The 14,958-nt window shown below is 53.9% G+C and overlaps 3 protein-coding genes across 3 annotated transcripts; 1 reads left to right on the plus strand and 2 right to left on the minus strand.

Moving 5' to 3' along the window:
* Window positions 1-406: 406 nt before the first annotated feature.
* Window positions 407-2,989, minus strand: Z519_07819 (uncharacterized protein; the record flags this gene model as incomplete). Its single annotated transcript, XM_016765549.1, has 1 exon — window positions 407-2,989. One exon carries the CDS (start codon window positions 2,987-2,989, stop codon window positions 407-409), a length of 2,583 nt encoding a protein of 860 aa, XP_016618518.1.
* Window positions 2,990-9,005: 6,016 nt separating this feature from the next.
* On the minus strand, window positions 9,006-11,620 carry Z519_07820 (uncharacterized protein; the record flags this gene model as incomplete). The annotated part of the gene is made up of 2 exons (XM_016765550.1): window positions 9,006-9,674; window positions 9,758-11,620. 2 exons carry the CDS (start codon window positions 11,618-11,620, stop codon window positions 9,006-9,008), a joined length of 2,532 nt encoding a protein of 843 aa, XP_016618519.1.
* Window positions 11,621-12,887: 1,267 nt separating this feature from the next.
* On the plus strand, window positions 12,888-14,797 carry Z519_07821 (uncharacterized protein; the record flags this gene model as incomplete). The annotated part of the gene is made up of 2 exons (XM_016765551.1): window positions 12,888-13,597; window positions 13,651-14,797. 2 exons carry the CDS (start codon window positions 12,888-12,890, stop codon window positions 14,795-14,797), a joined length of 1,857 nt encoding a protein of 618 aa, XP_016618520.1.
* Window positions 14,798-14,958: the final 161 nt, after the last annotated feature.

Raw genomic sequence — 14,958 nt, forward strand, 5'->3', positions numbered from 1 at the left:
ATTCTTTGGAGACACGCAACGAAAATTTAAACTCGTCGCGAACAATTTTTTAAGCTCCCAGATGCCGTGGGCTCTAGGTTTCTCGCCTGTTCTAGACATGCAAGCGGCTTTGGATCTAATCCAAGGCAAGCCAGCCAAGCTTCCATTGCTATGTTGCTCGAGAGAGGGATCGTGTTGGCTCGCCCCCAAAAGATCAGAGCCAAATTACTTCTCTAGGCTGTCTTAAAACAGGCCCCTAGCCAGCGCTGGGCAGACGCTCCTCGAGCAGCTCGGCACCGTTAGGATTCCACAGGCCCTCTGGGAATGAAAGGTCGTCAATGCGGTCCGAACTGGAGACTCGACCTTTTCAGAAACAAAGTTCCAATGGAAGCCACCAAGCCATGGCGCAAACATGTTGTTTCCGCCATCAGTATTCCCACAAGTTCCAATCATCTTGACTTGATGGAATGCTTGGAAACGTCGCTGCGGCAGTTGGGCAGGCATCCATGCTTCCGCACATGTATTGGTGGGAAGCGAGGGCGAGTTGGCCAGTATTATGCGGTATATCCAAATCCGCATGGAGGACTTGGGAACGGTAAAGGCCCCCGGCGACCTTGAAGGAAGGACTCTCCTCCCTTTTGATTCGGTCACGCTCGAATCGCAGCCAATGAAATAGAGGTCGAGGCGGCGGCCGTTCTCCATTCTCGATACACCATTCAGCTTCCTGTTCCCAGTAGTGCCACTGGAACAACTCCTCCATCAGAGAATTCGATTCTGCGAAATGTCCCGTGTGCTGCAGAAGGGAAGCCAGAGGCCACGCAGCCCACCAAATCATGAGGCTTTTGACCCCGCGGGTTAGAACGCGGATGTCCAGAACCTTCCGGAGTTGTTTCTCTGCGCTGAGAGGATCTTGAAGACGAAAAAGAACCATTGCGTGTCGGGATAGGAGGGTCGAACGAAATAGTTGCAGAACGGGCCCATGGAGTTCAACATGAGATTGGTCTTCTTCTAAAAGTTGCGTCGCACCCATGGCTCTGCGGTAGCATTGCAGCGCTTCTTTGAAATGGCCCAGATGCGCATAAGCCCTAGCAGCGATGGACAAACAATTGATGGTTAGGAGATCATGGCGACCCATCGTCCGCTCACATACTGGTAGGCTGCCGGTTAGTAACCTTAATGCGTGGTCATAATCGCCTTTCCACATTGAGTGCCATGCATAGAGGTAGCCACTGACGAAGAAATTTGGATGCTCTCTGCCCCAGACTTGCCCGATTTGTGTGTGTGACCGTCCTAGCGACTCGCCATGCGATTCCATCTCTTCGAGATCATTGCAGGCCCAAGCCAGAGCGTACCGAAACGGCACCTCATATGTGAAGCTTTTCCGCATGGCAGGTTGGGAACTGATGACAGAACAGCTCGCAGTAAGGAAATCTGCCAATTGTTCCATTCGTTGAGTCTGCCCCAGCACCAGCATTGTCCAACTGAGACATGGCAGGATGAACTCGTTGTTGTGCTCTAAAGCATACTGCAGTATTTGCATCGACTGAGACTTACGATACTCGAGGATGCCCTCCTGCAATTGCTCTGAAAAACATTGCAAGTAATACGGCGCGGCCCATTGGCTGGCGCTCAGTTTATGGTCCTCCTCATGAGGGCCCTGAAACGAACACACAGGGTGCAAGTAGACTGAGTACTCAGGTTGCTCATGCTTGATACCTTTACAAAGCGACCCGATAGATTCGCTGAAATCATAGCTTTGGTGATCATGGGGTGGTTGGCATGAACGGCATGCATTGGGAGTTAAGATTGTCTCAGGGGGCGAAGCCAGCACAACAGATGCTGCCGCTGAAGTCATAGAATAGGTCGAATATGGAGGGGAATAAAATCCGTCTTCGACTTGGAATGTCTCAGGAGGCGGGCTCAGCGGCCATCGAGCTGGGTCCACCTGAAACAGCCCATCGCTGGCGTTGACCCTATTTCCCTGGTCGTCCGGCCACGGAACTTCGACGGAGGGGATTGGCTCGAGTGCTATTGGCTCGAGTGAGGGTATCTGGAAGTCACACATTGCCCCGGTCCCGGTCGGGGGCGAGAGTCTTTCTAGACTGCCAGTCTTTGGTGGTGTGTACATCATTGGGGAAGTATTCGGAGGCGATAAATTCGGAGGAGATATACTGGGAGGCGATATCCATGGAGGCAATAGACTCGCAGGTGACATGTTCGGAGGCGATATATTATGAGGCAATAGACTCAGGGGCGACATATTCGGAGGTGATATATCATGAGGCGATGTGTTCGTAGGCGATATCATCAATGGAGACCGAATTTGATGTTCTAGCTCGTCTGAAGTGCTGTTGCAGAGCTGCCCAGGTCCAAGTGTTGGCATTTGCAAGTCTTTGTCGACTTGTCGATTCAGAAAAAATGTGGGAGTGCTCCCGCAGTTTGTGAGCATGTCTCTGTTTGACGCAGAGCGAGGCCGATGCGGTAGATCATGCAGATCTGCATGCCAGGACGGCGGCGGGACAGATAGCTGGACTTGTCTAGCGGTATCTGGGTGCATCAACAGCCCAAGATCCTTGTCTTTCCAGGAGATACCAGCAAGTCTCAAGGTGTATTCTGCTTCGTAAAGAGTAGGTAGTTTGAAAGACCCTCGGTGCCGTGAGATGTATCTTTTCTTGACTCTCTCGCATTCTTTCTTGACCTTTTGAGTGTTGTAAGTCACTCGTTCTTCCCTTTTGGGCACCTCGAAAACAGCCTCCCCCCCGCGAGCCTTCCATGTATCTGCCACCACCAACATGGCAAGATAATACTGGTGGGGGGTTTTTTTGCGCTCATATTTCCATTCGTTTAGCCTGTTTTTGATCTGCCTCTGGCTTACAAAAATACTGCGGAGACGGAGTTGTTTTTGGATATCCTCGCACGTCTGATTCTCCCATAGATACCACCTGCGGATGTCTGGTTTCAGAGCCTCCCATGTCTCCCTGGGAGGCTGCGGGGAGCGATCGCCTACCATTGGGTGTTGCAAAACTTTCTGAGATCCAGCCAGGAGGTATCATCACAGTGTGATGAAGGTCACCGTTTGGATATTGAGGAGATTGTGCAACGACGCTCCTCTCTTTGGCGGTGGTGATCGGGCAGATTGGGAGCAGTCGCACTAGCGGCAGCGATCATAGAGTCCGAGAGGCACACGACGGCGTAGGTCAGGCTCTAGAAGGTTCTGATTCTGCTATTTGTCAATAAGGCTGGCTCGTTTGGCAATGGTACCATTGCAACAAGCAGGGACTCGGAACGGTGATTTGGCTGGTACTCACTTCAACCAACGGCCTAAGGTTGGTGCTTGGAAACATGAGTGACGTCCCAATCCTCTCTCTCTCTTTCCCTCCCTTTGGTCCTTGCTTCCCTCTGTCTGGTTCTTTCCCGGCCGTTCTCTTGGACCGGTGTGTGGGTGAGGAGAGAGTGTCTGTGCGCGTGTGAGTGCTGTTGGCTCCGCAGACCTGCAAGAGAAATCTGACCTGTCAGAAAACGTCGGAGAGGAGTGACCGGGATGTGACGTCTAGGACAAGGGCCTGTCGAGGGGGCAGAGAGCGGGTTGAGTCCATTGGCCTCCCCCGTAATGGCACAGGCCCAGCTTGCGAGCTTGCCAGCTTTGGGTTAGATTACTTCTGATCGCTTGTACCTGTAGGTAGAGCGAAATGCTGTGTAACTTGCCTTGACGACTATGGCATCCTCCTCCGAAGCCAGATGATCGTGGCTCGAGGCTGTCAACCTATACAAGATTGGACTGGGTGAGTCAGCCGTAGCAGCTTCGAAGGAGAGACGGTCTGCGGCGAATCAGGCAGGCATCGAGAGAGGAAGAGGTCGGAGGTGGGAGCAGGGGGAAAGTGACAGGTCACCTTGCGTCCTCGTCCACCCCCGGGCATGTGGCCTGCCAAGGTGTCCAACGAGCCAGCGAGCCAGCAAGCCCGAAAGGCAGCAAGTCACACCCCATGCAGCACCATGTCGGTCACATAATTCGTTTCCCTTTGTCTGCATGAGCTCTGCAACCCTGGTGGTGATGGTGGAATTGGCCAATAACGAACAAACTGCTGGGTAGTGCACTATTACGGTGGCTGCGGTCAGTAGTTTGCTGGTGTTGCTAGTGAGCTACGCCGCTAGTCATGCCCGCCACCAAACCAATGCCCATTGTACGCCCTGCAGGTGCCAGGTGGGTGAGAAACAGAGCGACGGCGTGTCCTCCTACTGCAATCCTTGGGTGCATTTTATTTTGAATTTAACATTTGTCCTCCAGGTTGGGCATCATTTCCCGGTACTCGATACGGGTGGTTGGCTACCTGAAGAATGAGGCCATTAGTCTCGCCAACGCACCCGTTGCTACGGCGCCCGTTTTCATAGTATGTACTATGTAGGTACCTCGTACCTCGTACGTCCCCAACGACTCGACTCAATCCGACTCCTCCCCGTGGCTTGTTCCTTGCTCCCACACGCCTTGATTCCCTCGCATGAGATATTCGACCCTCCTTCGCTTCCGTGTGGCTTGTGCCTAGTCATGAGTGCCCCCTACCGACGGACCCGGGACCATCGACATCTCCTCTCTTCGAAGATTCGGATCGAGCCAAGGAGTCGGGTGGGTCCTACGAGGGTCGGCCAAAGCAACCTCGATGCCTGTGGCGAGCGACTGTACTGTTCCTGGTCAATATGCGGCTTTGCAGTTCCAGCCCGATCCACTCTTCTCGTCGTGGTCCACCGGACTCAGTGACTTGCCCGGGATGGTGACCGAATCCTTTCACCATCAACCCTTATCCCTTTCTAGGGTGTGAGGCCTTGGAATACTACAATGCTTTTTGGACGCTGTTGTCGGCTACACTCTGCCCTCCAGCACCACTGTGTTCTAACTGCAGCTGTCGGTTGCAAAGTGTGCGAAGAAAGACCCAAAAGCTATCGCATTGCGCAAGTACGATGCGAAAGGGCGGTTACGCACGATCTGGCAGAATATATCGTCACGTTTCTCACCTCACTTTGGGTACCGGGTGGTCCCACGCTAGCCTTGTCGTTGTTGATGATCTGAATAATGTGTGATACATCGGCTCACTGTGCATCTGCCTCGTCCGTGATAAACCGTGTTCCTGGGTCCCAGCCGTGTGGGCCAGCATGGAGGTCACCAGTTAGATGGCAATTCAGGGAAGCAGGCTGTGCCTCACTGCCATAACATGGTGTCGATGCCCAACAAGAGGTATTCAGTCACAAGACTCATGGCCGGGGCAAGAAAGCTTAGACTCAGATATAAATGACATTTGCGTATTCATTTGTAGATTACCTTCGTCAAGAGCCTGTTCCTGCTGCCTGAAAATAAGCCTATGTCCTTTGCTCCCACCATCTGGCTTGGATCGTCGGTTATGCGGCCTCCTCTTCTCAGGATAGGCCGCTTTGGAATTCATCCAGGCACCGTAGGCTGCAAGATCCAGGTCGGACAGTCTTAGGCCGCCTTGCTCTCTGAGATGGCGACCAACAATGAAACGATTATGTCTTCAACATATCCCAGGTATTGATGGCTCATCTGAAGGTTTGGGCGGTGGTTTGGGTTTGGGTTTGGGTTTGGGTTTCGGATTTGGAGGCTTATCGCCTTCGCTGAAGCGTCCACGGCGTTCATCGCGCGTCTCAACGCGGGTTACTGCTTCTGAGTTAGACTTATAGTGACAACAGCGTCGTTGACCTTACCGCTTCTAGGAGCAATTCTGCCATTATTGGCAGATGTGGACGTGCTCAGCCTAGCGGCTCGATTTTCAACGGCTGTAAGGGGGTGGTCAGCAGGTTGAGGTAGTACCGCTATATAGCTCAAAGTCAAATGATATCGTGCGTCTGGGTCGCACAAACCTGGGGCTAATGTGCGACCTGTATACATGATGAAAGATTGCTTCTAGTCCTAGCCTTGCAAGACCCGTAGTCCTAGAAATAGGTGGTCAATACACTGAGATTAGGAAGCGTTGAGCCAAATGGTCCAATCGACGGGAAAGCCAAAGCCTGAAAGAAGCTGAGAAGACCGGAGGAGGGGGATGTCAGCTTTAAACGGGGGCTTGTGGCATTCCCACTCAGCGGCCTTGACTCACGGGTCTGCCAGCGGCTGTCTGTCATTCCAGGGTATTGCTTTAGCGTAGGGGACCGCCAAACCAGAGCGTCTTGCAGGGGGGTTGCCGTTGTGCCGTCATCCCTCGTTGGTTCTTGATCTATGATACCCTTGGGACATTGAGCATCTGTCGGCAGTCATGGTGGATGCGAAGACTGACGAGTCATCGAGTGTCTCTGACCCATTCCACGGCTGATCGGTTCATGTTTCCCTCCAACCCTGCCTCTCAATGGCCACGGATGGCGGAAGCATTACAGCGTTATCTGCGATGCTCTCACTACCGCCGCCGTCCAGCTCTGGTGGGCATCTTCCGTGCATGTGCGCAGTGCTTTAGAGCTCGCAATGTCTTGCCATCTCGACAGCTGAGCAGCAACACTAGTCGAAGAGGTGAGTCTGACCCCGAAAGTTCTTGTTCGTACGTAACGGCCACATCTGATTGAATTTTCTGAAGCTCCGTGAATAGGGGAGGTGGCTGATCCTAGGGCGCAGAGCCGCAGCCATCCCGTGGTTGGACGTCACATCAGTCCTATACCAGACACTGAGATCACGTACCGCAGGGAGCACGCAGGATAACTGTCAACCATTGAGCGGTTATTGACTCTCTTCAACATGTCTTTGCCGCAACGGGAGCCTGCCTTTTCACATAAATCATCTCAAAAATCCCCTGACCTTTTGAGTGGTTTTCCCGTCCCACCACAGTGTTGGGTTCCGGGGACAGTCAGGGAGAGGTCGCGTTCAGCACGCGGAAAGTCTTTCTGCGTTCGATCAAAACATATGGACGGTAGAACCGTCATTTTGCGGGTACCGTAATGTCAATCGGTTTCACCCAGTGTGTAGCTCCGACGACGGCTGGGGTTCACCGACAACCGTTGCTTTGGTGTCAGATGAAGTGGGCAGGTCAGACATTTGACTCTGGCCAGAAGGAGCATCCAAGCTTGATTGCAGAGGCGGTGACATCTTTATCGGTGTCATATGGCTGTGCATGTTCCCACGAGTATCTTCGTGCGTCCTTGGTCCTATCCGCTGGGGCATGGCACCGCCAGGCCAGATGCCTTGCAAGCAGGGCGGATGGGCCGATGCAAAATGCTGTGAGGGGGACGTTCAAGGGCCTTTACTTGAAGCAACAAGAAGAAGAGAGACAGCACAGAAGGAAGAGGGAGTGATGAAGACGAAATAGAGTTGGACGGACGCGGATCTGGTGCATCGGGGACGGAAGTGACCGAGAACAGAGCGGCACTCACTCTTGCGACTGGCAGCAGCAGGCACCCGGCGAGCGCAGGGATCTAGAGGCAAGAGCTAAACGCTCAATCTGCAGGCTCACCAGGCCTCAGTCCAGTCTCTATGTACCTCGTACACGCCCTGTGTCCGCCTGGAGAGCCACCTACAACGCCTTGCGAGCTCCAGTCCATGGCGCCAGCTCTCCCCCCTTCGACCTCGACCCTCTACGGAGACGACGCTTCCCCGTTCGAAGCAGCATCCTCCCAACGAGCTCTGTCCCTCCGCGGCCGAATCGTCTGTAGGCCCAACAATGCGTGCTGACAGCCCCGGCCCCCCCCCCTTTCCAGTTGCCGCAGGATGAACGACACCTGTCACAGCTCGACGGGCGCAACCGGTTCTGCGTCTAGTGCCCAACAGAGGCTTCGGGGACAGCGCAAGAGTCGCACTGTGTGCATGAACGAAGCCAAAAGGGGGTAAACGTCGGCGTCAGGGTCCGATTACCTACAGCCGAAGCGTATCATGTGAAACGAGGGAGATCTACTGGTCGCTTTCTGGCCCAAGTCGCCAAATCGAGAACCCTGCTTGACCCTCTTACGAACCGGCAATCGACAAGCTGGCCTCTGGATATCGGTTAGGCCCGGTGAAGACGGCTGCCAGCCCCGCCAGCTCATTTCGAAGCTTCATCTGCACCCTGCGGCAAGTGCCAGGAAGCTGAGCCTGGCCCTTTCTATCTGCACCTCGTGCAGACGGCCGGTGCTGCATGCCTTGAGTTGAAAGAGGCGGTCACAAGCCCTCGCCTATGAGACACCCCCAGGGGTCGAGATTCTTGATGCCCCAGAGACCACCATCCCCCCCCGAACCACTAGTTAGACATCGAGGCTTGAGGCATGATCCCGGATGGAGTTTCCAGCTGCACCCAAGCACATGCATCCCGGTCTTGAAGGATGGTTGGCTCTACACCATCAACGCCAATACTATCGGCTGTTGGCGCTTAGCATACATAGGCTGACCTCAATTTCCTTCACACCGGTCTCACCAGAAGCATGCTAATGCAGCGATACCTCTCCCCATCAACAATATCATCAAATCCAAGCTCTCAGATCTTCTGCAATACTCTCTCAGCAAGGCCACGTCACAAGTGAAGCTCCTTTTAGAGACATTGATGACTCTTCGACCCCGGAGAATTTGAGCTGTTGGTCTGATGATGCTTTCGGCCTCCACAGGCTTCCAGTTACCCGGCGACCAACGACCAGTGCCACAGGGGTGAGTTGGGACCGCAAGGGTTCGAGCGAGCATGCCTTCTGAGTCATTGATATGGGTGATGCTTGTCCCACGAAGAAGTCTGTATTGCAGTAGATTGGGCATTAACACAAGCAACGCGTGACAACTGTTTGTTGCTCCCTCTGACAATATTTGGCGGATTATGGGAGGCTATCGACATGCTTCATGTGCGTTCTTCGATGAGTCCTGAGCCGTGATCTGCACGAGGGCACCCAGGGGCAAAACTCTACTTCGGCGGCATTTGATTACCGTCTAGTCCCTTCAGATACGCGTTATTCATAAGATCATACGATCATCCAGGTCCTATGAGTAGATTGGCTGACGGAGCAGACATGCTAGCCCTTGGGGCTCATGAAGCTGCTACCTAGTACCTCAAGTCGTACGTATTCACTACGGAGTACGGAGTAGGTTATACCTCTTTGCACCATTTGGTCAAGGTCTCACCCGCGCTGGCGGCACCAAACTTTTTCTTGATTGCCCATGCAATCTCGTCAAGAGTTACATCCACCCTGAACATTTTGGTTCTTATGCCATCGCCTCCTAGCCTTTCATCGCCCAGCCTTCCCGCACCGACAGCGTTAACCATCCCCGAGTGCGGCACGATCAACTGCCACTGCGCCAAATCCTCCCACGCGGCTCTTGCGGTGTCTTTGCTCCACGATGTTAGACCTGTGCCGGTGAGGGGGCCGCCGGCCTTCGTGAACGAGAACGACGACGAGCGCTGAAGTTTGGAGCGGGTGAGCAGCTCGGTATACTGCTTGTGGACGAGGGTGAAGTTGGTGGGTGTGGCGTCGTAGATGGTCTCGAGACGCGCAGCAGAGACGAGGAGGGATAGATGGAGGATGGGCAGATGTGAAAGGAGATTCAGCAGCGATGGCGGCGAGATTGTTGCGTCGGCGATATTGGGTGGTGAGTCGTGGGACTGGGCACGGTCATCGACACCAGTTTCCTTTTCGGCGGGAATGGATAGGCTAGCAATCGGTATATACAATGCCGCTAGCAGCTCCGGTATGGATTTGGTACTGTAAAAGATTTTCTTCATGAGGGCTTGGGTGGTTGACGCTGGGAGGACTTGAGTCTGAGCAATTTTACAGGTCAGTCGGGCTTCACTCTTTCTCTTTTTGGGGCGAAAGCTTGAGGGAATGTGGTAGGGACACTCACCTCGATATAGGCATTCCATTTCAGCCTCCAATCCAGGTCGTCCTTTGTGACCCCTAATGCCTCCTTTCCATGAACAGCCAGGCACAAGACACCTCTCACCACTTCCTCCAACGCAACGAGACTCTTCACGCTAGGAATATGCAACCAGCGATGGCTGAAGCGACTCTTGACCCTTTTCTCCAAACATTCGACGACATCCATGCGCGTGGAGCAGCCGATCACCGCTATAGGAGCTTTCCTTGCTTGGGCGATGTCAAAGAGATTGTAGAGCAATGTTTGCCGCGGGTGGGTGGTGAAAAGATCAAATTCATCCAGGACGAAGACGACGCTTTTTGAAGAATGGTTCCCCACTTCAACATTCCTTTCACCCTTGCTGTCATCGAGTGTCATGGAATCTGTATTGGCAGCCAGCTCCTCCGGGTGACTCAACAGACTCAATAGACTCGCCATGGTATCAGCATAACTGCTCACCTCTCCCGTCTCATCCTCCGGCACAGCCATCTCTCTCCCGAGCTGGCGCCATATTTCCCTCAGTGCCAGTTTGTCATCAGTCTGGAAGAACCCGTTTAGATTGACGAGATGGAAGTCGCTGCCGTGTGTTTTTCTTAGGTCCGTCAGGGCGTGTCGGATAAGGAGAGATTTTCCGCAGCCGCGGGAACCAAGAAGGAGGAGAGAGTTGGATTCGCCGGATGTGATTGTTGCAGTTAGGAGAGCATGGAGGGCTGCGTATTGGGCCTGGAGATGGGAGGGTACGGGTGAAGGCGAGCATGAGAGGGTGTCATTGCGGGTATCATCTATGATGCGAGAGAGGATCTGTAACTTGATGGTGGTGAGATGCGGATCTTCGTCCTCGGCGACATGGGTAGGGGTATTCCCTGATGGAGGAATGTCTGCGAGTTGGGAGCTTGAGATAATGTCATTCAGGTTAAGAGACTCCTCTAGGACAGGTCCGTCGGATTCAGGGTCTCCATCTCCCGGGGGTGAATCTGCATGTTCGAGAGCATCTTCAAGTGGGTCTCCCTGGTCTCCTGCCGGCTTTGCCACTTCGGTGTCGTCAAAATGCTTGGATCGCTTCTCTCCGCTCTTCTTGCTCGACGAGACTATGTCCTTGAAGCCGAGTTGCTCTTCAACCTGCCTCTGATCGTCGTCCATAGTGCCTTCAAAAGCCACAGATTTCCGCGGTCCGGACGTGCCTCCCCGACCGTGTCGTAAGGGTGTCAGAATTCCTTTTGGTTGCGGTGATAAGATACTAGTCGAGGCGGTGACAGGCACTGGTTTTGACGATACGGACTCGGCCTGTGTTTTCCCGGCGGCTCTTTTCCGTCGCTTAGCAGCTTGTATTGATGATTCTGCGGCAGCTAACTCCAGTTTTCGAGAGGGTCGCCTTATACGTGTGCTCGATCGTGGGCGTGCCAAAGTCATGGTCTCCTCTTCGTTGTGTTCATCATCCGCGGCCGGCACGTGGAGGTCAGGCTGCAAATCTTCGGCGCCTTCCTTTGCGTCCTGATCAATGCTTTCCGCCCTTGCTGGGCTATTGGTGGCCACATCCGTCACGGGCTCAGCGATCGCATCGATTGCTTTCGTCCTGCGACCACTGCTTCTTCGTGGTTTGTCCTCGGCGCCTTGTTCCTCATCCTCTGGCTCAACGGTGTCCACATTGCTGGCCTCGGCTTGTTCATCTTCAATTGACCGGGCGTTCTGTTTCAACCCCCTTGGTTCTTCATTAGACTTAGCGGCCTTTGCCTCTCTTTGTATCTTTTGGACAGACTGCGCAGAAGATGAGGCCAGCGTCCGCCTTTTCGTAGCATATGTTCCTGTTCGGCGTCGCTTCGAGGGACGGGGGGAGGAGTCGAAAGTGTCCATGGCTCGTCAATGGGAGCGAGGCCAGACGTTGCATGGATCAGGAACATTTTCCACAAATAGACGCGCTACGCGTCGGCATACTTGCCTCTTTAAGAGCGCGTCTTGGACTCGCTGCTTGACTGCATTTTTTTTTAATTATGGCGGTACCTCAAACATCATCCTGACCAACCGGACCTTACCTGACCCATGGCAGCCCATGGCCGGACTCTTTGGGCACCATTCCGGTATGGTGTACCGGGGTATGCATCACATAACGTCTATGGAAGAGTTGCAGACTTTCAACTCAAGCCGTGCTTGTCTTGATCTCGTCAGACAGCGCCTTTCTCCTCGTTCTCTACCATCATTTTGGAAACTCCACTGTCAGGCATCTCAACATTTTCGACCACTTGGATCCAAGCCGCCAGGTTGCACCCAGCTCGCCAGGTGGAGCCGGGGTTCCAGCGAGTCCAGGCTGTTTAGGGCCTCGAGGGAACTTTGGGCGCCCGACGGTCTGGAAAATCTGGGGTATTGGGGCGCCAACGACTCCATAGCTAACCGCCGTCATCAGGTGCGCCTCTGAGCAGCCGACAACGCTGGGAGAGAAATTTCAAAGGCTCATTGCTCCTCCTCGTCCCGCCTCGTCTGTGCAAGCCTCTGGAACCACCAGAACTGATTTCCCTCCCGAGATCGCGTTTGCGAGCGTTGACAGCGACCGAGCTGAAGGATTTTGGCGAAAATGCGCACAGCTGGCAAAGCTTGTTTAGATAATTACGCCGAAGGCAACCCTCCCACACAAACCCACACGCCTGGGAATGACCCAATGGCTGCCCTTTCGCTTCGCTTGCATCCCCCTGCGAGTCGCCAGGCTCATTCTCCTTCCCCAGCCATCCAACACCGTCGCTTTTTGTGGGGGCAGCTCTTCATCCATCCATCCATTCATCCCTCATTCCACCTTGCCAAATCTCCATTGGTGCTCTCCGCCATCCACGTTGGGCATGACCTCTGCCCCGGACGGAGTTTTTCCTCGCAGGCTTGGAGCGCAATGACACCACCTGACGCAGGCCCTGTGCAGCACACTGCAGACGCGCGATCCAAAACCCACTTTCCTCCCACATCCCTATTGCCAACCCCAGGTTGCGCCCTTTTGACTGCTCTTCCCTCTCAACATTTCCCTCGACGTCGCCACGATTTCGTCCATGCTCCGTGCTACTTCAACGTTGCAGCTCCCAGTATGCGACTCTAACGTCTCAAACATCATGATCTGGAACGGTTTCCTCCCTGCTTGGCAATGAGCGATGCAAGCAGAGCCAGCTACGAGGCAGGTGGTGGTGGCGGCGCTCAAAGCTACAGAGCCTCCAACGACAAGCCCCATCCCTCTGAGTTTCTCGAGTTTGTCACAGTCCCCAGCCAGGCAGGTTCATGCCGGCTGGAACCTTTGAAGGCACAGAATGGGCGGGACGCTCCAAAATCCCCAGCGGAGGATCAAATCCATCTCACTCAATCCAATGATGATCTGTTTCATGGCCTCTCCGCAGCGATTCCTGGTCTGCGCCGTCTGTCGGTCGATGCTCGAGCTGCCACAAAAGCCGAACATGCCATGACGTTCTTGAGGGGCTGCCGGTTGTATCCAAAGGCTATCGCGTGGTCGCTGCTCCTAAGCATGACCATCGTGATGGAAGGCTATGATTTGACCCTCGTCAACTCCTTCTTTGCCTTCCCGGTTTTTAGGCGATCGTATGGCGAGCCACTGAACGTTCATGCTCCACCAAACCAACGGGATTATCAGATATCACCAGCCTGGCAATCTGGTCTTACCAATGCAGCTGTTGCGGGCGAAATTCTAGGCTTGATGTTTAACGGCTTTTTCACCGATCGGTTTGGTTATCACAAGACCATGGTTGGCACTCTGATATGGATGGCTCTGTTCGTGTTTCTTGCCTTCTTTGCTGTCGATATCAAGATGCTCCTCGCAGCCCAGGTTCTTTGCGGTCTGCCCTGGTAAGATCCCGGAATATCGTGCCCTTCAAAAGATTCAATTGACCAGCAAACAGGGGGTGCTTTCAAACCCTTTCGACCACGTACGCAGCGGAGGTGATGCCGGTGGCTCTCCGTGCCTACCTTACCTCAAATGTCAATATGTGCTGGCTTGTCGGTCAGCTGTGTGGAGTGGCAGTCATCCGAGGTCTTGTCCACAACAATTCTGAATGGTCGTATCGCATACCCTTTGGCTTGCAATGGGCGTTCGCGGTGCCCATTTTGGCCGGTGTGCTCCTTGCGCCCGAGAGCCCGTGGTGGCTAGTCCGACATGAGAAAATCAGCGAGGCAAAGAAATCTCTATTAAGACTTACAACCAAAGATTCCGACCCCGACTTCAACGCCGACGAAACCGTGGCAATGATGCAGCATACCAACGAAGTGGAAAAATACCTGAACGGCGGCGGGGTGTCATATCTGGACTGTTTCAAGGGAACCGACCTTCGACGGACTGAGATATGCTGCATGGTGTGGTGTACTCAAGCATTGTGTGGCAGCTCGATGACTGGTTACGCGGCATATTTCTACGAACAAGCAGGTTTCGACACTGCCAGCAGCTTCAACCTAGCCGTGGGGATGTACGGTGGCGCAATCTGTGCTGGGATTCTAGCCTGGGTCGGAATGCGTAAGATTGGCCGACGCACACTGTACCTTTGGGGCCTAGTCTTGTCGTTGATCATCCTTATTGTGACAGGCATTGTTGGCACGCTCCATGAAACCAACAGCACTTCGTGGGCGCTGGGGTCGTTGATCATCGTCCTGACATTCGTGTACGACTTCACGGTGGGGCCCGTGTGCTATGTTCTCGTGGCCGAGATCCCATCCAGTCGCCTGCGAGTCAAGACGGTGGTGATTGCCAGAGTGGCTTACAACGTCGTCAGCATCATCACCAACATCATCACGCCTCGCATGCTCAACCCCTCAGCGTGGGACTGGAAAGGAAAATCGTGCTTTTTCTTCGCCGGCACCACGCTGTTGTGTTTGGTGTGGTGCTGGTTCCGTCTCCCGGAACCGATGGGACTGACGTACATGGAGTTGGATATCTTGTTTGAGAAGAAGGCCAAGGCCAGGAAGTTCAAAGAGTTCCAGGTCAATCTGGCGAGTACGGGGTACTTTTCGCTCACGCAGACCAGGTCGGACAGTGTGTGGAGAGGGTACCAATAGCGACCATGAATCCAGCATGTCCTCCCGGTTAGATGAGACATTGAACTAGTTGAAACGCCTCGCGTCTTCTTTACTGACCTTGGCACGCAACGTCAAATGTTCAATCATAGCTACATGCCACCCCTGGCCTTTGTTCGCGGCACGCGCAACACACACGTGCT

This window comes from Cladophialophora bantiana, assembly GCF_000835475.1.
Source record: "Cladophialophora bantiana CBS 173.52 unplaced genomic scaffold supercont1.11, whole genome shotgun sequence".
In the NCBI taxonomy this organism is placed as follows: Eukaryota; Fungi; Ascomycota; class Eurotiomycetes; order Chaetothyriales; family Herpotrichiellaceae; genus Cladophialophora; species Cladophialophora bantiana.